Raw genomic sequence first — 24731 nt, 5'->3', positions numbered from 1 at the left:
GGCAAGATCCTAAGGCACACAGTCTGTAACTAGACACTGAAAGAGTTTAGCACCTTCTAAAACTGCTCCTAACCCATACAGTGACATTTAAAAGTGCAGGCTCAAGATGTGACATTTACTATGCAAACTGTTTTCATCCCGCCCCATCCCCACTTTAATATTATAATAACTAGAAAATAAATTAAGTCCCTAGTAATTCAATGAAGTGCAAGTGTAACAACATTCTTGTTCACAGCTCTATTGACTTCTACAGGATGTTACACATATGTAGATTTCATTACACTCTCAGAGCAGGAAGAGCATCTTGAACTGGTTAAAACAAAAATCCATGTAGAATGCATGTCTTGAAGACTTCTACATAAAACAATGCTTTTCAACAACCATCACCATGTTCCCTTGTCCCCCACAACTGAACAAAAAGTGCATTTTGATCTCTGTAGGATTTCACTTGTTTTTCTTCAAATTTATTAGCGTCTGTAATTATATAGTCCATTTTATTGTTAAATAAAATCGGAAACAGTAAGAGAACACTCTAGGTTGGTATAGTCATTTTAAAATGAGCGTATCAGCTACAATACCTTTACCTAATGTTGTCAGAAAACCAAAACACAATCATAACAGCAATTGATTTATTTTTTTGACAAACCTGCTTATTGAGATATCACCTATTCTGTAAGGAAGAAAATACTGAAAAAATAAAAAAGTTAAAATTTAGTTAAAAGCTTTACTTGTTTGGGAGCAATCTCATAAAACTCTTTTTAATATGAGCACTTCACTTCACAAAATGAAAAACTATTTACATCATTTTGCTTGCAGTTTGGTCACATTATCTACACACATTTGCAGAAGATCTTAGGCAAAATAGGCATGTATCTTCTTCTGACATAGGCTATCAGATTGATTGCACATTTTCCTTTTACATAATGGCTCTCCTATAGTGCACTGAAGTCAGTGATCACTGTCTAATTACATTCTCATTTTAATTTATGGCTCAACAATAAAATCAATACCACTTCAAACCGAAATATCCAAGCGGCTGAATTACATATAGTATGAAACATGTGGATTCCTCCTTTTTTTGACCTGATTTCCAAAAGAATAATATATCTCACTAGCACAATTAACAAACTGTGCAAAGAAAGAAACAACCTTTGCATCAAATTGGTTTGAACACCAAGGCCTCTTTCCAAATTCTGTCAACTGATTTCCTGCTAGTTACATCTCATTTAAAAAAATGTTCATTTCCTTCAATGAACTTCTCAGCACGCGATTACTGAATTACAGTATCTTTTACATATATATGCTATATTTAGGCCAATAATGTAATTTCCATGTTACACAAAATCATTGCCTTCACAAGCAGAGTTGCTACATACATTCACAGTTTCAATAGATTGTAATTAGCTTCTCCAGTTGTGCTTTAAAAATTCCGAATATTTTCCAACAGTAAGTGCAAAGCAAATGTCCTATGCAGCTACAATTGGTCACAGAGTTATAAACTCCAAAATTACGAGAAGAGCCTTCTCTCATTCTCCGTTTTCATCACCTGCTTTTTCAGGTATGACCTCCAGACTTCGACGAGGCTTTGAGATTTCTGCATTTTCAGTGCCTGGCTTATTAAGTCCACATGAAAGAGTGGCATAATGAATTTGCTTCAGATTCTCCAGTGCTTCATTTTTAGCATATTTGAGAAGATCAGCTTGTCCCTGTAAGGAAAAAAAAAAAAAGCAGTTAGAATACACACTTGATAACAGCATTCTCTTCTCTTTTACCCTTCTGCTTGTTTCAGATTAAAAGTATAGTTGTCCTGCTTAAAAAAAAAAATTAGAAATTAAAATAAAGACCAAAACCCAAAACCAAATCAACCAATGAAACAAACAAAAAACTCCTCAAAAACCAAATCAAAACTCAAATATGGATTATTTGGTATTAGAAAGAATCAAGCTCTTTGCTTTCTCAGAAGCCAATTGGTGGCATAAGCAATGGGGTATGGGTAATTCCTGCCTAACAGTTTTCAAGAAAGTAATTGTGCTGTATTTTTAATCCATGGGGACTATAAATGTTTCTGCATAATGAAAATTGTGATGATTGATTTTAATACCTCAAGGAGCCATTTAAAGCTTTCCTGGTTGTTTTGGTTCCTAGGGAATTTTTTTTTTTAGCATTGTGATTCACTCAATAGTAGGATGGTAAAGGACCAATGCTTGTCAATGCATGAAATATGAAAACACAGACCGGGGAGCAACATAAAAAGGACAGTGATGACAAAGACTTCACAGGGCTGTCTGCAGTTCAGCACTATTGCTATCCCTCTTCAGAATTACTGAATCGTTTAGGTTGAAAAAGTCCTTTAAGTCCATCAAGTCCAACCATTAATCTAACACTGCCAAGTCCACCACTAAACCACATCCTTAAGAGCCACATCACTCTTCCTCTTCATAGTAATTAAGTTATAAGCAAAGCAGTAAGAGAAATTGTCCCAAGCTTGGGTGATTTGGCTCTTGTTCTACACTCCTCCATCTCATTGTATTGATCAAAGCCCTCTAACAGCAGCAGCTCACACTGGCAGACTGTGGACAGCCTTCCCTGCAGCTGGTATCTGCCATCCCTGCCCACTTGCAGTGAATGAGCAAGGCTGTACCACATGGTGAGCACGTCTGTCTTGCTGGTGGGCACAGAAAAGTTCAAAAACAAGAGCAGCAAGTCTGCATGGGGCAAAGTGATTGTGCTGTGCCCGCGCTCCTGAGAGAGAACTGCTCCACAGCTCACAGAAAAATACCTGAAGGAGAGAAATTCATACCTGAAGGGGAAGAATACACACACACACACAAAATGTCCAGGTACTGTAGTTCCTTGAGACTGCCAGGACCAGTGTCCAGTGACCAGTGTCCAATAAGGTATAAAAACTGATTGCCCCTTCTCCTGTCATCTCTGTCCAACCTGGGTAAAGTCTCTCTCCTGACAGACACTTCTCTTGAAGACATGCTAATACCTCTTCCAAAGATAGTATGTTGCCTCTCCCCTGCCAAATGAGGTTGAAATCCATCTTTACCTCTCATTTTTAAAAATACAGGAGTAGAGAGAGAATAGCAGTCAGAAAAAACCATGTGTGCACTCATGGTGTGATATTTCTGATCCTTCTTTAGCAACTCAAAACATAAATACTATCCAGTGAAGTGAGCACACTTACGTATTTGAGACACTCAAATTGAAAACAAATACTACTTTCTTCAAAGAAAAAATGTCCCCCCTCCCCTTACCCAAAACCACAATAGCCAAAGTCTTTTTTTCTGATCACCAGAGAGGAAAAAATCTAGAATATCATTAATCACAGCACAAGATTCAGTAATATTTTCTTCTAAAGAAAACCAGGGCTACTTTTTCTAAAAATCACATACTTTTTTCCAAACTAACAAACAACCAAAAGCTAATTTAAAACACCAGAGCACACTACATGAGTCATATCTGGAGTGCATCTGTTTCTAGCTCAAGTTCTGTTTTACATGGATTAGTTGAATATAGTTCTGGAATTTTAATCAAGTTGTTTATTATAGGCAGAGCTGCTAGCAAACAGTCTATTAATAAGGTTTCCCAAAACTTCTCAGTTACAAAAACACTTCTGCTTTCAGTTTCTTATATGCTTGCCAAACTTTAACTACTTAAGCTGATACTTTCTATGCAGGATTCTTGCCATTGGCAGATTTGGTAGATTTTATTATTATTTCTGTTTAATATTATTCTTTAACCTCATCCATATGCCTCATTCAGTTCTGAGGATACAGATGTGGAAATGTCATCAGAAGTTTGTTAACAATCTTCTATACTTCCTTCCCTACTCTCACTTGGGGTAGAGACTTGCAATTCAAATGACTACAGGGCAGTAAATCCAAGTTATGAGATTTTAATAAACGAAAATCAGATTTTGAATGTGGTTAGTACAATCACTCAGGATTCCACTCTTGATCATCCTTCATCTCTTGACAGCTCCAGCAATGTGGCAAGACAATGTGTATTCCATTCCCACAGAATAATGAATGTGCATTAGGAAAAAGTTGTTTTTTTTTCCTGGATGGTTTCTCCAAGTCACCAACACTGGGTTGCCAATGCAGGCAGTCCAAAAGCCAGAGCAGAGGGGAAGAAGGAAGAGCCTGAGACAGACTCTGGAGAAGAGGTGGATGGGGAAAAGGAAGGTACAAGAGCAATCTCTGGGACTGACCTGGCAAGAAGCCTAGGGCTGCAGAAAGGGAAGCTGGACTGCATTACACAAGGCAAATGCTAGATCTTACTGCAAGAGGAGATTGTGAAACACAAACACTAAAGTGCAACAACACTAAATTTGGATCTGACAGGTGAGCAGAGAAAGGGAAAGATTGAGGCATCATTTGGGATTGGAATACAGAAAGAAAACAGATCAACAATTCACCACATTGAAAGTAGACTGAAAATTATATACAAGTAGAAGGACTAGCAACTCAAAAGAGTGAGAGATTGGTAATGAGAACAAAAGCTGGTGAGAAAGAAAAACAAAAACATTGAGCAAGGAGAAGGCTGCTGAATGCAATGAATTGGGTAAGGTGATGAGAAAATGAAAATTAACACTCATAGATGTGGCAATGAGGAAGAAGAAAATATTAGGGACCAAGTGGGAACAGAATAGGGGATGTAGGACAGCGGGGAAGAAGGAATCACGGGTTGGCAGGAATGGTTGGTTTGCAGCAGGGAACTGTGAGTGTCTGGATGATTCCAATCAGGGAAGATGAACTTTGAAGACAAAAGAGGATCTAGGATAAAGGGCTGGATTATTGTAGACAAGGTGCTCAGAGTAAACACAGTTGACCAAGCGGTATCATATTCAGACCAGGATGAAATAGAAAAATGTATCAGGTCTCATTACTTTCTTCTCCAATTCTCAGGATTTATTTCTGAATGCCATGGAACTCAGAAAAATATTTGTGAAACCAACTGTGCTGTCATTATCTGCTGGTATGTCTTGATCTCAAGATAAAACAAGAGCCATCCACTGCTACGAAGAATGCCATGAGCTCAAGTGAGAGAGCTCTGCACAATTTGTGTGAAGTACCTAGTTCTGTTGATATGCCATCATGAAGACATGTACTGGGGAAATTAAACAGCATGCACATCAAAAATTTAAGTTGTAGTCACAATGAACACTATTGAAAAATAACACAGTGCATCGGAAAGACAGAAAAATTAACGTCATTCAGATCTGGAAAAAAAACTGCCATCACACACTCAATTAAACAATCGCAAATACTTTCTTTCTAGATAGGTATCAAATGTCTCTTCTCCAAGGGCTCTCAAGATTCAGTTTCAATTCTTTATATTTTATGCATACTGATTTTCACAGTAGTTTCTGTTGACTTCATAGCAAAGTCAGTCGACTGCAAGCTGGAACATGGGAATCTATCGGATCTGTGGACTACTCAGGGGTCTTTCACCTTCTTAGCAGACCCAAATGACTGTAGCAACTTGCTCTGATAAAATGCATATTGTAAAGTCAATACAAGAGACCTACAAAGAGCTGAAACTTTAGGCAAGAAGATTTATCTTAAGGGAGCACCGAAAAAACCAAATTCCAAGAAACAAAGCTGGTTTGCATAGAGAACTCAATGCTGGGAAGTGAAGCAGTTGCAGAAGCAAACCAGAGTGTTTCTTGCTGTGTGGAAGGGCTGTCTTCACCAGGCTTTCATCTCAGATTAAGTCAAAATGTAAATTAATTTAGTCTTCAGTGTTGTCTGGCAGGCACACTAAAAAACTTGAATTTACTTCCAGCACAGTGGTTAACAGGCAGCTTGTGGTAATTCCCAAATGGGAGTAGGATGGATCTAGGCCTTGAAGAGCACTGGGAGAGCACTCTCCTCACAGCAGCACACAGCAACCACTGCTCCCCTTTCCTTCACCATGGTTAAAATTCACTTACAGAACTGAGCACTATGTAACTTGAATATTTCATGTTTACAGGCTTCAGAAAAAGGTGTTTTCTAGGCAAACATTAAAAAATACCTTAAAGAAGATCAAAGAACAAAACTGATATTCATTCAAATTCTTTTAGTAAACAGTAGCAATAAAGAATATGGATTAATTTGGAAGCCCAATCCAGTACCCTTTAAGCCTCTCTGGCCCAATATGCCCATGCCATCTAGTCTGATCTATTTTTCAAAAATCATTGTTAAAAACATTCTGTTTGTTTTGAAACTTTTGGCTAAGAGGCAGCGTTTTTATATCATAGCTCCTTAACAGTAACAGAAAACAAACCAAAAATGGTTCCTATCAGTTCTTGTACATCCAAAGTGAGGTACCATTTCAGAGTCAGCTGGATATAGAATCAACTAGAATGTCTCAGCACAGCTATCTTCATAAGCTGTTACGTATTCACTCATGATTTTTGATTAACTGGTTCTTCACTAGGTGTGTGAACCTGAAAATAAATTTTTACAGATAACATTTGAAATAACTGCAAGAGCACCCTTTCCCCCCAAAAATCCCAAGAAACTCTATCATTAATGACTGGTCTTTAGCTCAGGATCTGGAACCCGAAGCTCCTATCAGGAAAAGTAAGAAGCCATTATCCCTTTCTCAAAGTGCTCCTCAGAGTACAATGGAACATTGCTCTGAGCAAACTGGTTGAGTGGGAGGTGGCCCTGCCAATGGCAGAGGGGTTGAAACTGATCATCTTTAAGGTTCTTTCCAACCCAGCCATTCTATTATTCTGTGACACACCACAATGTTCCATCCCCAGCTGACATGCTCTGAGTACAGTTTTGGAATCAGGACATAAAGGCCTTAACCTTCTATTTTCTAAATAAGGAGTTAATTAGGAGCCAAAATCCCATCAGTCCAGCAACATCAAGAGTCTAGTAGCTTCAGATATTTAAACTGAACTGAGATGCCTTCTGAGGACCTACAGAACCAGGCAGCAACTATCAGAGGCTTTATGAATGCTCCGTGGCTGCTGGAATTCACTTGGAGATTTAATTTAAAAAGTTCAGATTATTTTTTAAAAAGTAAGAAGCTGCAGTCCTGTAAGTGCCTTGAATGTTCCATTTATAAATATATTATTTGAAGTTACGAGTCCCACATTCATTCCAAATACTTCAATTGACCTCTCCCTCTGTTGTTTAGAACAGCTCTCCATTGCCAAGACTAATTTACAGATGCTGTTATGTTCTTCCTAGGGCATCTCAAATTCTGAGCCTTACAGAGGGCTTTTCTCAAAGTTTTTCCATCTCAGGCAAGTCCATAAATTTTTACAATAGGTTGTAGGAGTCTGCTGCAACAGTACTTAAGCGTGGTTTTCCTTGTTCAACAGTGTAGTTTTGGCAGAAAATGTGATTATCTGTATATAGAAAATATTAATTCTATCAGCCTAAGTAGAAACAATAAATAAATTACTAGCAAATAACTGTCTATTTGAAAGAGATTAATATCCTAGCAGTTTACAATCTCTAAATCGGCCAACAGTCCAAATTTAATCTAAGTGATGTTGTGAAGTTAAATATCTCTGTATACATATATGGGGTGAATAAGAATGGGCATGTGTGCATATACACATACACAAATCAGATGGAACTATTTCAGCTGAATTAATACATATTATACTCATAATAAATTTGGCCACATGGCTTCAAATTAAGAAAAATTAAATCCTTTAAAACCATATCTGTAATGCATGTGCATGCAAAACAGATAGAGATACTTAATAACTGCATCAGATGTTCTAAACAAAGTTTCCCTAGAATTAAGCTGTCGATTTTGTTATTTTGTTGAACTTTCCATTGCATCAACTGCAGTCAAAATGTCCCAATTGAAAGAGAACAATCAATATGTATCTCGAGGGTAAAATGCAACTTGATCAGTTTGGAAAATATATTAGCCACACCATGTGAGCATTCCATGAGTCCTCTGGGCAGGAGCTGAGGACGGCACTCATGTAAGATTATTTAGTAAGGCTGTTCAGAGCCACACAATAATTCCTGTATCACAGCCAAGAGTCCATGTATTTATTGTGTATTTCCACATGGATTTTTGTACTATTTGAGAAGGAAGTTAATTTGAAAAAGGCAGGGAATTCAACACATAAAAAAAATTCCTAAAGTGGTTCAGATTGTTGCTCTTCTGCTCAATTTCTACTAAAAAAAATGCGGACATTCACTTTTCATCCCTGCTCTCTCATCGTTTTTTGAGAACTGGGAACATGGCAATGGAAAGACAGATTGAAATTATGATTGCAGATCTTTTTCTCCAGACAGGAAGAGTAGTGTCTTAGAAACTGTTTAACTTCTGCTTAATTATACAACACGAGAGGATGGCTATAGCCCACAGTTAAAGAGCTAGGAGTGAAAAACCTCAGTATGCCACTTCAAACAAATCTCAGCCTTTAACTTTCTGTACATCTAAACGTGAGTAACAGCACTTAGCAGATGCCTATCTGAACTGCAGTATCTGCAAATTACTTTTAAAATGTCATCTATGTAATTACATATATATGTATTGTAAATTACTTTAAAAACAACATAGCAGAACTTTCTTTAATGCCTACTGTTAAAGTTTCAACAACAAGCTGATTAAAATCTCATCAGGTTTTTAACTACAATATTACTTATGGGACAAATTTTATCTTCCTAAAGAAAAGATCTTAATCTCTGAATAGAATAACACCACCGAGTCAATGCTGAAGACATTTTCTCAATAATCTCTTCAAAAGGCAGGCTTTCTAACTTCATAATTACATTAATCCTAAGGACATGTACACAAGCCCTTCAGTGCTCCTCAAAGCCAGAGCTGCCATGTGGCTTCTCCAATTCCTGGCTAACGCAGAAATCACGACTTCACATTTCAGTCACTCACCAACTGCAAACCTCCCCTCCACCACCAACCCTTATGTTCAGAATGTAAAGCAGAGTTGAAGCAAAGGTACTGCTGTTTCAGGCAGCATTAAAATAGGTTTGCCTATCCAAGCTGGTATATCTGACACCTTTGACAGAAAGGATGGAGTAAGAATTTATTTCTTTGACATTTGCCCAAAGCTACTGAACTGACTCTATCCTCTTGGAAGCATAGGACTGATACATGACACATCCCATACACTGTCTTCAGGAAACTCTGTTCTGATACAGGAAATGTGATATTCTGGTCCTTTACCTATAGGCAGAACCTGCATGCATATTTTTAGAATGTATTAACTGTACATGCTGCAGCAAATTTCACCACTTTTTGACTCTCCTCAGCAATGGATTTGTGCAGTATAACACAAGAGGGATTGGAGCACCAAGCAACATCATGAAAAGCTTAACAGTTCAAACCAACATGGAAAGCTGGAGAAATACATATGCATTACTGCTTTTCTGTCATAGTTCACTGTGAGAAGAGGCGGTACAGAACTGCATATTTAAAAAGAACTAAAAATAAAAACTAGGTGGGAGAAAATAATTTTCTTTATAATTAAAGCAGACTTTATAGTTTATTGTAGTGAAGAAGTATTTGATTGAGTGGGAGAGAAGAACTCATTAGTGGATGTAAACACAAAACTTGAATAATTTGAGCTAGAAGAAAAGTGTCGAGGGAATAAATTAAGGGAGGCAGTTTTGCTATCGCTACAAATTTTGATATACTCTATTGAAATGAAAGACCACTGATAGGAAACCTGAACTGTTGCACGTTCTAGTTTCCTGAGAGTCTCGGGCTGAAAGCTTTTCTTACACTTCACCATTTACTCTTTCATCAAAATGTAAGCAAATACGCTCGACAAAACGTAAAGAGAGTCTCCAGCTCATAGCTCAATTTATTTCAGCCTGGATTATGAACATAATTTGCTTCTACCATTAATCACCATTCATCACTGACTGCAGCTGTAACAGCTTCCCTTTTGTTTTTCAGTAACTGCATTAACCTTAGCATTTACTCCCTTTCAAATCACAAAACAGGGTTTAAACGCTGGCATAGCTTCCTTCCAGCCTGAGCCACTTTGCAGAAGTCAACACTCATTGTTTCAGCCATGTAGTAAAGATTACCAATGATCCTGCCAATGTTAAAAGATTGCAAGAAGAAAATGTCAGAAAAACTAAATGAAATAAGCTTCCATAAGACTACACAAGAATAGCAAGTCACATTGAGACTCTGCTGGGTTTCAGATTATATAAACTAAACTGACTATGATTATAGAAGTGAATAAATTCAGTTGAACTGTGACACAGAGTAATGACCAGTAACAATATTGGAATGACAGATTTGAAAAGAAAAATACAGGAACTAATCAAAGGAAGACACATTACCTTTAAAATTGTAATGTTCCACGTAAAACTTTCTACTGATTTTTGCAGTTTTCTTTCTTTGAGGCCTTCTCTTGCTCCTATATTGTGCAGGTTTTCATGAAACTCCATTGCTGTGGAGAATAAAAGAGAGACAAGCATAGCATCGATTTTAGTGCATTTTTTATGATCATAGAGAGAGCAGCTTGAAATTAAGATGGCAAAAAGACAGTGAAAAAGCTTCAGACATTTTATTGTTCAAGCACAAATCTATCCGATGTAATAAGATGCAATGTTATACAACATGCCAATATATACAAATATCTCTAAGCCAAAATCCACTGAAGCACCTGTTAGGTCATTGCTATAAAAAGATGGAGCCCAGCAAGTATTTCCTATAGAATATAAGCTCTACACACAGCTGAATTGGTTGTGCCACATGTAAAAACCTTTTTGAGGTTGCTCTAGGATGGAAACAGTAATTTCATTAACTACTCTAGCCCAATAAATTTATTTTGTGCCTTGCTCTTTTATGCATTTACATCACAGTTCTCCAGCTTACAGCTTATATGGTGTAGTCTGCCCAGAAAATAAACACTTTACCTTATCCCTGAGAATAAAGGAATAACTGTGAAGGAAGAATGCCAAGTGAACTTGCCAAGGAATGCCAAGGACGTTTTACCATACCATGTAAACTACTGTGTCCACAAAACCTGTATCTGACAAACTTCAAATGAAAAATTTTTAGTAAAATTCAGATTAGCTTGATCTAAGCACTGAGAGGTTTTCAAAGTTTGCTTTTACGCTTCACAGATAGCAGAAATATAATTTTTTTTCCATGCTGCTGTTACAAGCCATATAAAAATAAACTTTAAGCAGTTTCCTTCACACAGGAGACATTAAATGTCCTTCCATGGGTACACAGAGCAACCTAACATGTATTACAGCTACTCCCGTATGAAAGTCAGAGTTCAGTTGTCCTCTCAGGATCTCCATCTCTAATAATAACGTACAGGGTATTTTGAGGTCAAAAGTTGGCAAGTGCTTGTGACATACACCTATGAACATAATAGTTAAAGCACAAATTATAATTTTAACTATGTTGGTTGCAATCTTCAATTTGCCCAGTGAGTGCATGTATTTCAAAATTTACATGTACTTAATTACCATGAATAAGCATATAAACTTGGGTTGCTGTCAATCTGAGAGAAGACTGACTTTTAAGGACATTATCTCTTCTTCATAATCTATCCCACACTCATGTGTCATTAAAAGAAAGGGAGATGACTGAATGTTTTCATTGTACACTCCCTTACCTTACTCCCACAAATACACACATTTTAAAAAGTATTCATAGATTCATATGAAAGGCAAAATTCTTTCTACCTTTTCTTACCATTTTAAATTTTGCTACAAGAAAAATAAATGGCAAATATTTCCCCTGAATTAACATACTGTATCATTTTTATTTCAATCACTTCTCTGTAGCTCTGCCTCTGCTGTCTCAAGTATAATATTCATGTTATAGTTCCCCAAAACAGATTTCTAAACAGGAGAGAAATTAAAGTTCATCAACCCATCATTGTTGTAAGTATCCATTTTCCCTTCATATCAACCAAAATAATAAACTCCCAATATGATTATGGAAAGATTATACACAGATCTGTATTTACAATATTACGCTTCTAGAGCCATCATGACACTACAGATTTTCTGATCTGTACAATGAATTCTGAGACATACTGGTTAACTTCTGAAGTTGTGCACCTCATTCCCATCTTGTCAATTACTGCTTTTAAAGTTGGTGGACACCAGCAATCGATAATAACTTGAACTAAAGCCACTTAGACAGATATCAAGAATAATTCTGAGTGCCTGCATGTTGAATGTGGAATTGGTGCTTTGTACATTTCAGATTATTTTTATGTATATCAAGTTCCTGATATCACACAGGTGGACGCAATGGTGACCATGTATTCTGCCAGAAAAGCTCCTTTATGTTCACGGACAACTTTCTGTGGTGATGCTCTTCCCAGTCTACACTCATGCTATGATACGTTTCTGTCCAGCCAAAGCCATTCCACCCCAGCTAAGTACACTTGGAAGTTGGCAGGAACATCTCATCACTCTCCTTCAGAAAATGAAACAGTCAGATCATCCTACCAGGGCACACACATGTAAACCCTCAGCTATCAGGTGCCTCCTGCTTAAACAGCACTGATCACCCCCTTGTCCTCAATATCTCTCACAGATTGGCCAACTCATCATCATACTACACTAAATCTATCCTGCTCTGAGCCTAAACATACAAGCAGAGGCAAGTAGATTTGCATTTTATTTCCACTTCCATTACTAGCTCTTGCCTGATTAACTGAAATAAATTATTTCATATCTTTGTCTCAGTGTTTCCATCTGCTGAAAGGCATGAATTGTATTTGCTACACAATATATGGACAATTAAACTTTAGAGCATGAATGCAGCACAACATTTAACTGTTGACTATGTCTCTCTTGGCATTCTTCTTCTATGTTCCCACTTGGTTTTCTTGCTCTTTGCATTGGAAATATTTCATGCATTAACTATGACAAAGGAATAACACAAGTGTTAAATTAAAAAAAAAATTAGTACAGGATAACAGAAAAAGGAAAAAAGAGGAAAGACATTCTCATTTACAGCTAAATTAATAAAATAAATTACATGTCCATATAAACCCATGTAAACATGCCTTCAGGATATGCTTACAAAGAAAACTCAGTGTTAAATTACTTTGTTACATACACAATTTTCTGTCTCCTTGCAAGTAAAAATTCAGCTCTCACTCTCATTAAGATATAGTAAACAAGTCACTTTTATGAGGCTTAATTACTTCTAGATTTATTAGTCAATTAGTAATTTTGAAGTGCCTGAGAGCTCTTGAATGATAACAGGCATACTATTAACCTGATGTATTACTCACTATATTTTTGCATATACCACCTTAATCAAAGAAAGTACAAGTTAGTAATATTTTCCATTTATTGTGGCAGATGTTAAGAAAGATACAATTCACAACTTTCTGAGTGACCACGAAGAATATATAGGATGTGTGCTCTTCTGTTTGGATGGTATTTTCTGTGTTTTAATTTTTGCCCACTGCACAAACGTATTTATCTACAATGAAGTTATTCTTGATTGTTGCCTTGAGCCAGAAAGCTCAGATCTAAAAAGCTCTTTTGACTGGAGACTCTACTAAAATCCTGATTTGCATAGAATCACTGAGGTTGGAAGGCAGCTCTGGACCAACCCCATGGCTCAAAACCAGGATCAGAGAGAAGAGGTGGCCCAGGACTGTGTTGAGGTGGCTGTTCAATATCACCAAGGGTGGATATCCCACCTTTCGTGGGACTGAAGTGAGGCTGACTGCTTTAGTCCTACTTTCCAGCTTTCTTTAACTTGTTTTGACTGTGGTAACTCTACTGCTTGTGACAGTGTGATGAGGCCTCAAATATCATTATTTGGTCCCATTCTGAGTTTCTGCTTGGGGGTGCTAAGGACAGTTAGGTTGCATAACCTGCCCTAAGAAGTCTGGTTATCACTGCGTAAGTCAGGGTGAGCTGACAGAAGCCATACAATTTCCTAAGCATTTGCAAAATGAAAACTGATTCAAGTCTTCCACATTAAAAAGACCAGCTTTCCAGTGAAGCATTCATCCCAACTATTGCAAGGCATGTAAACACACTGTAATGTATGTAACAACACAGCAAGAGCATGATTCAACAGCAGCTTTGTACAGTGAACAAAATACTGCAGACAAATGTTCCTAATCATAACCAGAGATATCACAGCGTATTCTTCTCCTCTGCGGCACACTTGTTTATTCTAAAGCATTCTCAGAAGCAATCCTTCAGCATTCCCAAATAATATTTTCCCCATCAGTGCTGAATCCCTTTCTGGGTCCCCAGTGAATGCTGGTTAGTTTGAATTTCATTTTCTCAGCTTTTCCCTCTCTCTCAGACCCTTTCCCACAGCCCTGGAATGCATTAGATGGCTTTAACACTTCTTCATTCCCCCAGGAATACCTTACCATTCAAGAAGCTACTCTGAAATTTTACGCACAATTCTCCCATTTTAGTAACTTCAAATGGCATGAGGAAAAGAGAAGTACCATAAGGCTACTCAATGAAGTAGGAACCATGTATCATTGAGGAGACTAACAAAAATTTGCCTGGTTAGTCTTGCAAAAAGAAAACCAAAAGAGGAGCAATCTAGATACTCTACACCACTCAGGTAAGACCTGGGCCCTCCAAGGATCATTGCAGCTAAAGGACAATATTAGGATGGCTGTTCACCAGCAAAATCGGAACTTATGCGAAATTTATTACTATTGTAGATATGGTTCTGTGATCAGCTTTAAAATGAGAAAAATACTCAGATGAAAAACTCACATTCATTTTAAAATAGAGCTTGACACAATAAATTTTCAAGGGCTGTACTGGGAAGCAGACTTAAGGACCCTACAGTCCTGTGTTTCCTCAACCAGCTGCAGGATGACCTAGTATTACATGCATAGAATGTCAAACCTGTATTAATTTATGCTTAACATATTCTGATGGAACATTAATGTCTATAAACTAAACCAGGACTAAATGACAGCATAGAGAGCAAGGTGTCTTATTGCTATGACATACTTTAATAACAAAAAGTTTTCCTAAATAAAACATACAAGGCAATATAATTGTCTTGACAGGGTGATAATTTTGAGTCATCCCCTGTCAGAACAGCTTCCAGACTGGAACTTCAGCTTTGTCTTAAGTCCTGGATTCTTAGTGTTTAATTTTTCACAAATAAGTTCAGTAGATACAAAACCATTCAGAATTTACAACATTCATATCAGCTTAAAATATCTGTTATTGCTCTACCGATGCTTGAAATGCTAGAACAAAGATGCCCTGCATATTGTTGTAGTCCCAACATCATATCTTCACCAAAAAATATTATTTGGTGATATATCTCAAAAGCAACATTTTTATACTATTAAAAGACACCCATCTTCAACTGTATTTAGCTTGAAAAAACAGTTTCTTCCTTTCTTTAAAATAAAGCTACATCATATGAAATTCATTATCCTTAATTAGTAATTAGAAATGGCACTTGTTGGAAGTTGGTTAGTAATTCCTCCCACTACTGGGCTCTCACTATAGTTCTAAAATACCATACTTAAGATATTAATTAAAATGTTATATATAAAGCAGCATAAGTGATTCTGCTATTTTTAAACTAGTTAAGAAGCCTCTATAAAAAGGAAAGTGGCATTAGGTCATTGAGCTTCATGTAATTATGGTTTTACATACAATATATGTATCGTTGTTTGAACTCTCTGACGATAATTACATGTTTATTAAAATCAAGATGTGAAAAGAAACTGAAACATGGAAAACTGAAGTACACAGCTGTATGGTACAAGTTCAGGAACATTTGGAACTCTGAGATTTGTTTGCTTTTGTAAGAGTTCCTATCACAAAGCCCTGGCATACAATCTCAGTTTATAGCAAAAAAATTCACACCTTTTCTTTAACTGAGAACCAAGATACTAATTTTTCAAGGAATCTTTAGCAAAACAGTCAGCATAACACTTGCTTAGCTGTGTTTCTAAAGCCAAATCTCTCCTTGACATGCTCATTTGTTTTCTTTGATGAAAGCTTTCTTGCCAAGAGATGATTTACAACCTAGCTGACACATGACTACACAGCAGGTGGGCTCCTCCTGCTATGTTTTTTCTCTTAACAAAGAGCTTTCTCAGTGAAAAAGCACAGTGATGAAACTCTGGCAATAAATGCATATACTGAGTAAGAGTAACGTGAAATGAGTAACAAACAAAATTTGACTATGTCTGTATGAAATATACACTGTTAATACTCCAGGTGTGAAGCACTTAAATTCAGTCAAGACAAATATAGTCTATTTCATTTCTGGCAGAGCTCTTTGATTTAATAGCAAATTAAATACTTTTCGAAAGGGTTATAAATACAAAGTAAAACTAAATAAACATTAAAAATTTTAAACGTAAGGAAAATACCTCACAGCTTTTGATTAGGTTACCACACCTTGCAGGTCTACTACACTGTAGACTCAAACACTTACAAAGATGCTGTGAATAACTGGCATACACAGATTTGTTTACAAGAAAAAAAATCCAAGAAATCGGTTTATATATTCAAATATTTCTTCCTCCACTCTGTAGGTTAAATGGTAATAAAGGAAACAAAAAATTCTAGGAAAGAAATTAAGACTCTAGGTATTCATTTCCACATATCAACATTTGCTTATACAGCTGCTACTCTTGGCCACACCTTTGAAAGTGGCAGCTTTAATTTTTTACAGCACTAAATATGTTTCTTAATATTTTTATTTTAGATTATATTCCTTAATCAGCTATTTCAGCCTCACAAACAATTTCCTCTTAAAATCAATTTTATCAAAAAAAGAGATTGGGAAAAGAGTCTGGCTATCAGACCATATCAACAATAAATCAAATCCATCATGTTAGAGAAGCAGTAGAAGTCACTATACTTGTAAATTCTCACATATTTTGCATACAAAACACTCTTCTCACAAAGATTTAAAATGAACCTTAATAAACTAATGCTTAGAGTAGCTCTGTATTTCATAAAAATCATTACTAACTGCAAAAATGGAGTCTTAGCAAGAACAAAGATTAAATGCTGAAGTACTTCCAAAAACTTAGTTTCCATTGAAGACACTGAAAAAATATTACACCATAACTAGAGAATCAGAATTTCTTGGCAGATTCAAAGAATATTTTGCTGCAGATTTAAGATGCTCAAGGCATGAATTATTGCATTCAGTATATTCAGATAACTACTTGACAAAAGAACACAGTACCTAAATTAGTTGTTTTAGTAGTATTTTTTAATTACTCCAACTTCTTTGGCACTGTGCACTATCTCTGTAGTAAGTGGAAATGTTCCTCAGACACAGACAGACATGTATGTACTGCCCCTACTTAGGTGGTTAAAAACCATTTTGGTGCCCAGTGCCCTATTATCCTTGAAAAATAGTAAAGACAAATTGCATATTTAAGAGGAACCTTCTTATTCCAACATCCCAAACAACAGTGGCAACACAGCCTGCTGAGCACCATCCTTTCTGCATGCTTTTCTTTAAATTGGTATTTATTCTTCCAATCCAGACTCACACAGTCCCAAATGCAATCACAACAGTTCAGTTTTCCATATAAGAGACTTTCTTTAATGCTGGGGAGCCATTGAGGACTTCAGATGCTCACTAAATTCTTTAAGAAATACCATCAGAAGAGATTCAAAGTAGTTGCAGTACCAAGCTTACGCTGGTATGAAGCTGAAAAGAGGAAACCTGTAACATCTATGCTACAACTTTGTTACGTCCAAGGGTTAAGTAACCATCTCCTTACAAACCACCCTTAAGTAACCACCCTTACAAACACTTGCAAGAAAAATCCTATGTAAAATTACCCTTCTAGATACTAAAGTCAACAAAAAGAATATAAACTGACTAAACTCAGAAAACCTACACCAACACTTTTTCTTTTCCTCCAAAACAAAGCTTCTACAAAATTCACAGAGAAACAGACCTTCATATATTAAAGCAGGTGTTCTGGAAAACTGACCCATGGTATTCCATCCCAAATGTACCGAAAACTTAATTCCACAAAGACACTTCTCTGTGAAGACAGACTATATTTCTGAATGGGGGTCCAGTTCAGCCACTACATGGATGAGAATGAATTAAGATTGTCAATAAAGGGCATAAACACAAGAGAGGTCTAAACGAGAGTTGTTTTTTTTTCCACAGACTGCTGTTTCCATCTTTTGTTTATCAGTCTTGATACTCAAGAGAGACCAGTGAGATTTTACTGAGAAGTTTCTAATTTTATTGAATGTTAGAATGCAGACTTAATAAAGATATTGATTTATGGCACATTGTAATTCTTCCCAGTGTTCAGAACTGGCTGAGCCCACATTGTTTCACAGCCAACTGTAATGAATATCTTACACTTCCACAGAAATCTAACTTCTTCCTTTTCTAGCATTACATTAACAGAAGGAGAAAAAAAGACTTCATGTGAAGGGGAAAACTCAAGAGAGTAATGCATAAGTCTGTGCTGGTCAAGTATTTGCCCTAGTACCAGTGAGTGAGGTCATTAAGAAGTATGTGAGATGTCTCCTAGGAATCATCCGCCCATTTGCAAAATACATCAGATTCACAAAAAACCCAATACCATCCAAGGTATTACAGGGAGCTATGTATGAAAAGCAATGGGGGAAAAAATGGTGTATGACTGGTGTGAATAACTATGGTGAAAAAGATTTGAGCATAAAGAAAAATTACTCATCACCTATTCCCTAATACTATTTAAGTTGATCTAAGTGCAATTCTTCACTTCCCCTTCTCCCCAGTAGAATGTGGTTTCAAGACTATTCAAGGCACAGGAGAGGAACAGGTTTACAGAGCCAGGGCGTACATGTAATGTCAGTATAATCTGAACTGCTGTGGAGCTGCACCTGGAGAGGCTTAGTGGAGTCACTTGAGGAGGAAGGACAAATAAGAAGAAAAAATACAGAAAAAAGGAGTAGATAGGACAAAGAGCAAACAAGAAAAAAAAAAACTGGTAATAATTATGGAACAGAATACAGAAAGTTTAGAAACAAATAAAGGGAATAACTTGATTACACCCTTTAATTCCTTAACTATCAGGCAAAAGCCTGCTAATAAATACTGAAAATTATCGAATGTGGAGACAAATGTGGAGAAAGTTGTTAAAACAATTTGATAACTGGCTTATTAAAAATGTGAACATAAAGAAAACAAGGAAGAACAGGAATCTCAAAAGCATGGAGACTCGCTGAGAGGGGTCTCCAAGTACTGCTTTAGCCATAGCAGGTGAAATTGGAGTTTATGTGATGGTGATAAATATTATAGATTGCTTTCTTTTGAAGTGAACCTCATGGTTCCAATTCTAAGACATAACTTGAAGATCAGCATGTCCTACTGATGGCAGTAAAAAAATTAAATATTCTCAGGTGCAAAGTCCAATGATAACAGCTTGAGCAGCATTCCTTCACTCCCTATTTACAAAACAGTAGTTTAAATGCAATGGCTTCTAACCAAGAGTCAAGGCCTGTTGATGAGAGACAGTATTTCAGAAGATATGGATTAACAAGTTCTGATGAACTCCACAGTACCCAAACCACAAAAACCACAATTCAAGTCAGGGATAACTGCAGAAATATTGGGAACCTAGTCATTGCCTTTCACAGTTTAAATAAAAAACTCAATTGCTTACCTATATACCAAGTCAAAAGTGCTCCTCAATAGTTAAGTATATAAATCTCCTTTACACTGTCAGTGGATTATCTAATCTGTCAGAATATTATTTTTTCTTACATTTTATGTAAGAAAAACATTTTATGTTTTATTTTGGTGAACGTGAGTCAAAAACCAACTTAGAATACAAATAATCAGAACAAATAGTAAAAAGAAAATCTAAGCAGCTCAGTAGAAATATAATTTTGCTGGAAAGCTTAAGTAGTAACAGTGGGGAAGTAAGAGTTCTAATTACTCAAACAAATTTGATTTTATTCCTTTAATTTTCAACTATCAGAAGTATTTCAAGTGTTTGTATGGCCATCATCCTAGTATTTTTCTGCATGCAGATCAGATTAACCTTTTTCCAACAGATACTGCATACTGTGTTTATCTTTAATGACATCCAGAATGGCTAGATATTTCCTTTCTTGAAACCAGGGCTGCTTTGAACTACATGTTAGAAAATATACTCCTTTTATGTCATTCATTACTTGCATTATTAAATAAAGTCAGTCAGATGGGATAAATAAGACAGACTCTGCTCCAACAACTCAAAGTATGAGGACGAAAGAGAACAGATGGATAAAGGAAGAGTGGGGAGCACAAGGAAGCAGTGAAAACTATTTTGGTTAAGGTGGTAGGAGGATATGTGTCAATCTAGCTATATTTGTAGGATAATTTTAAAAACAAATTCAAAGGAAGTAGCCTGTTGGATGTTTACAGAGAGCCTTTGGGACACCATGACAAAAAGCATGACGAGGGGTGAAAACCCATCAGGCACTGGAAACTCTTGCTAACAAATGAGCAAACACAAGAAAAGTGAAAGCAGCTCAGTCCTGATGCACAATGAGGAAAAAAGTATAAAAATCCATCCACGGATAGACATCATCAAAACAACAGCCAGGAAAATGACATGCATAAGGCAAAACTATGATGGTCAAATGCAGAGAAAGGATAGTGGAGCTGAGATCCCAGAAAATAAGAATCTGAACAAGAATTCTGGCTGCACAGATGCCTAGGGAAGGTTATGTCTATAAAACCATATGGAAAGAAATATGTATTTTTTTTATGAATCTGAACTCTTAAAAAGGAATTCATCCTTAGTTTGAGCAAACAGGGCTGAAATACACATTTATGAATCATATTAACACTAAACTGACACTGCTAGAGCTCTATACAATAACTTCATTTTCTGAATTAAAACAGAAACCTCAGAGACCATTCCTTGCAGGTATTGTCTAGGCCATCTTTTCCCCTACACTCATAAATTTACCCTTATTGATTCTATATTTCCCAAGATTATAGAAGCATAGAATGGTTTGGGTTTGAAGGGATTTTAAAGAACATCCAGATCCAAACCCTCTGCCATGCACAGAAACACCTTCCACCACACCAGGTTGCTCAAAAATCCTCCAATCAAATCTACATTTGATTAAGTTCAGTAGTTCTTCGACACCAGCAAGTTGTGTCTGGTAATTATTGTCCCCATAATTAATGAATATCTTCTGAGCTTCCACTGCTGAACACCAAAATGAATTCCTAAGTCATGGTTCTCTCTTTTAACCATGGATGAGCTCAGGCAGTATTTGAATTATAAAGCAAAAAATGCAAGAGAAAATTCAAAAGAGGAGTTCAGGAATTATGTGATTTGGGTACAAAGGAGGCTATAAATGGGGTAAAGTGACCTGGACATTCAAATTCTTTACTCTAGCAAAGATACAGGAGCATTTACGTCTCTAAGAGATTCAGGCAATGGACCAGATTATCTTCAAATTCCCTTTAGCACTTAGATTCTATTTTCTTTCAGCATCTTTAACTGGCTTAATAGCAACAAAATAAATGGAACTGCAGTCATCTTGAAGTTATGTGGATTTTTTTCTTAATTCTGAAAAGAAGAAAAGTACACTGGGAAGCAAAGCAATATCACATTCCCAGATCTTTTCATTATTTATGTATCTAAATTACTTTCAATAACTATTTAACAAAGAACTGAATATGTTGAGCTGAAATTAATATGCTGATATGAAGAAAACAGAGAGGTTTTTAATATGGTTTAATTTTAAAGAACCAAAATTAGGAGAGATGTTTATAGTTAAATGGTCTCAGAAAACATTAATAGCAAAAAACCTGAATTCTGAAAATAGCCATCTTATTAATTGTATCTTTGCTTATCCAAAAGGCTATCAATCAAGGAAATAGTCAGCATAGTCTGCATTTATTTTCAAACTAGGTCTGAATTCTATAGGAGGCCAAACGTTTTATTATTAAACTTAAGATAGAAAATAGTTCAATAGAGTGAATCCACTTTGCCTATTTAACAAAATTCTCTTACAAGTCGGGTTATGACAACAAAAATTTACTTCTTATTGGCAGCTTGTGTACTTCTTATTTCAGCAGCTTTTTCACTCTTTGAGCCACAAAGAAAACAAAAAGGCCCAGAGAAAGGCATGATTTTGCTTTCTTCTTATCAAGAAACTACATAGGAAAATGTATAATCTTTTACTTGTAATTAGAGTAGCATCTACTGAAATCATGAGATCAATCAGTAATAAGACAATCTTCAAAACCCATTGATACTAATAGGAAATTCAGTTCAGCCCATTCATCTTAAAAAATGCCTTGACCCTGCAGGGCTAAAGCTGCCCTAAATAGCAGGATCTATTACATAATCCATACTTAGGCTTATGTCACCATGCTGGAGGGTTCTCATTTGAAGGAGATCAAAATCTCCACTATTTAGCATAGGCTTTAAGTTTTTAGCATTCTTAAACAAAGGAAACCTGGACCCAACTGTCCCCATTGTAAAATAAGGTGGTAAGACTCAAGAAAGTCAGACATATGGAAGTTTACAGGAATGCATATAAGCTAGTAGCAAGCAATCTTTTCTGAAGAGCAACAATTCTAAATACTGACATTCAGGCAACTAGCTTTTGCCTTACCTCTAACCAAGGATCTAAACTGCTTAAGACACTGGTGACACTAAAAAACTAATAGCACATTATCACCACAGAAATGGGAGGTAATTTAAGAAGCAAGCATAAACATCTACCAGGCAACATCCTTACAACAACACAATACATTTTGTGTTTGGTACTGCTGTGGTTTAACCCCAGCCAGCAGCCAAGTACTGCACATTTGCTCACTCCTCCTGGATGGGATGGGGGAGAGAATCGGAAGAGAAAAAGTGAGAAAACTCGTGGGTTGAGATAAAGACAGTTCAATGGGTAAAGCAAAAGACATGCACACAAGCAAAGCAAAACATCATCCTGTGTAAGCAGTGCTCAGCAGTAACAGAAACATCTCTGGATTATCAGCCCCATTTTAAAGCACGGCTCTGTAGCACAGTCTCATACCTGCAACTAGGAAGAAAAAATAACTATCTCAGCCAAAACCACCACAGTATTTTAGATAAATCTCTGCGTCTATCAATAAGATATGTGAAATAATACTTTGTCACTCATGGTATTTATGTTTGGTAATTTATGTTCGGTATTTATATTTGACAACTTGAAATAAATATGGCAACTTGAAATTTTCAGGGATTTGACAGTTCTGTGGTGTGACTGAAGTTCACAGTGTCTGAGGAGTACATGCTGTGAATCAACGGGAGATTTAGAAATTCTGAGTGGGTAAACGTTCCTTGCTGCTGGTCTGAGATGGAAGTCACTGTTAGTAGGAGAGAGTTTGTAAAGGAAGGTTGAGGGTGTAAGTGTATTATTTTTTTTCTTTTTGGGGAAAAGGAACAAAGCAAAGAGACTGGAATTTGTAGGAGAGTGGAGAAGCAAATCAAAGAATGGAAGAAAATCATGGAAGATAATGGGATCTGCAGGATGCTAAATATCAGGTAGATAAAAATGTATTTGTATATAAAAAGCTTTTGTTCCAATTGAGTCATGCAAAACAGGGCTGTAAATTCATTGGCTGAGCCTTTGGCAGCATTCCTGTTTCTGATGCAAAATGTGATGCATCACTTTGAGCAAATTTGTAACATTATTTATAAAACAGAAGGTCGAAAGAAAACAATCACATTTAAACAGCTAGGTCAGACTGCTATCAAAACAAGCAGGAAACCTTCAAAACTCAGTTGTGTCCAAATGAGAAAACTGTTACAAAATATCATGTTAAAAAAGGGTCAGCTTGTGAAGGGGTCAAGAAGTAGTTATACCATCTACTTCAAATATTTATCAGATCCAGGAAACCTTTCAGAAAACTTGCGGGAACAACACAGAACCAGAGGGCATCCACCCGACAGATGTAGAGAAATTCAGGAACCAAACATCTGACCTTCTGTCACATAATTACCAGAAGGCAATGTTCTTCTGACAATTCAAGCTTCACAAAGGCTCTTGAAGACATTGGGCTACCACAACAAAAGAAGAAAAGTTCTCACATAGAGAAAGAGGAGCAAATGGTTAAAAAATTTCAGTGTGAAGAAAGATCATTGTCTTTGTTTCCTGTGATGTTGTGTTTTCATTTGTGGAAATGACTATACAGACAAGCTCCTGTCCATGTATAAAATACTTGCAATTTCCAAATTCAAGATGTAATTCTATGAATCTTTGATTTCTATTATTTGAAATGTCTTTTCACTCCTACTGGATGTACCTAAATTACAGTAATCCCTTCTTTTTTTGTGTATGAGGTTTTTTTGTTCTTTGGTTGTTAGGTTTTGGTTGTCTGGGTTTGGGTTTTTTTGCTACGATTGGATACTGATTATAAGTTTTGGAAAATAAAAAAAATGCAGTAAGCTCTGTATAATATTTTTTAAAAGCAGCTTGTACTTACCTGCTTTCTGACACTGTACTATCTTCTCATATAAGCTATCTGTATTTTCAACCAGAATCCTAATGGTGTGAATCATCTGTAGAGAAAATAAATTAAAATATACAGAATATCAGTAAAATTAAATTTTTACTCTAAAATTTTCACCTGCAAACGATGCTTAAAATTGAACTCATATCGATAAATTAATATTTATTATTAACATAATGAATACACTCATTTTCCTCGTCCCAACGAGGCAGAGAAGTGCCCTAAACGTAGCATAAAGGCATAAAAACGTTGCATAAAGGCATAAAAAATACGATTTTGGGCTGACATCTGTGAATACTGAAGCA

At 36.3% G+C, this 24731-nt stretch overlaps 1 protein-coding gene across 1 annotated transcript in view; it reads right to left on the bottom strand.

Moving 5' to 3' along the window:
- Positions 1-442: 442 nt before the first annotated feature.
- Positions 443-24731, bottom strand: part of LOC106857355 (inactive phospholipase C-like protein 2) — a 106990-nt gene continuing 82701 nt past the window's right edge. The window contains exons 5-7 of the mRNA XM_088163876.1: positions 24400-24475; positions 10293-10402; positions 443-1706 (exon numbers count right to left, since the gene is read on the bottom strand). Coding sequence (XP_088020002.1) covers positions 1527-1706; positions 10293-10402; positions 24400-24475 — 366 coding nt within the window. The 3' untranslated portion in view covers positions 443-1526. The remainder of the gene's footprint in view (positions 1707-10292; positions 10403-24399; positions 24476-24731) is intronic.

This window comes from Sturnus vulgaris, chromosome 1 (genome assembly GCF_052056855.1).
Source record: "Sturnus vulgaris isolate bStuVul1 chromosome 1, bStuVul1.hap1, whole genome shotgun sequence".
Lineage (NCBI taxonomy): Eukaryota > Metazoa > Chordata > Aves > Passeriformes > Sturnidae > Sturnus > Sturnus vulgaris.
The sequence above is the reverse complement of the archived record's forward strand: the minus strand, read 5'-3'. Positions and strand labels throughout refer to the sequence as shown.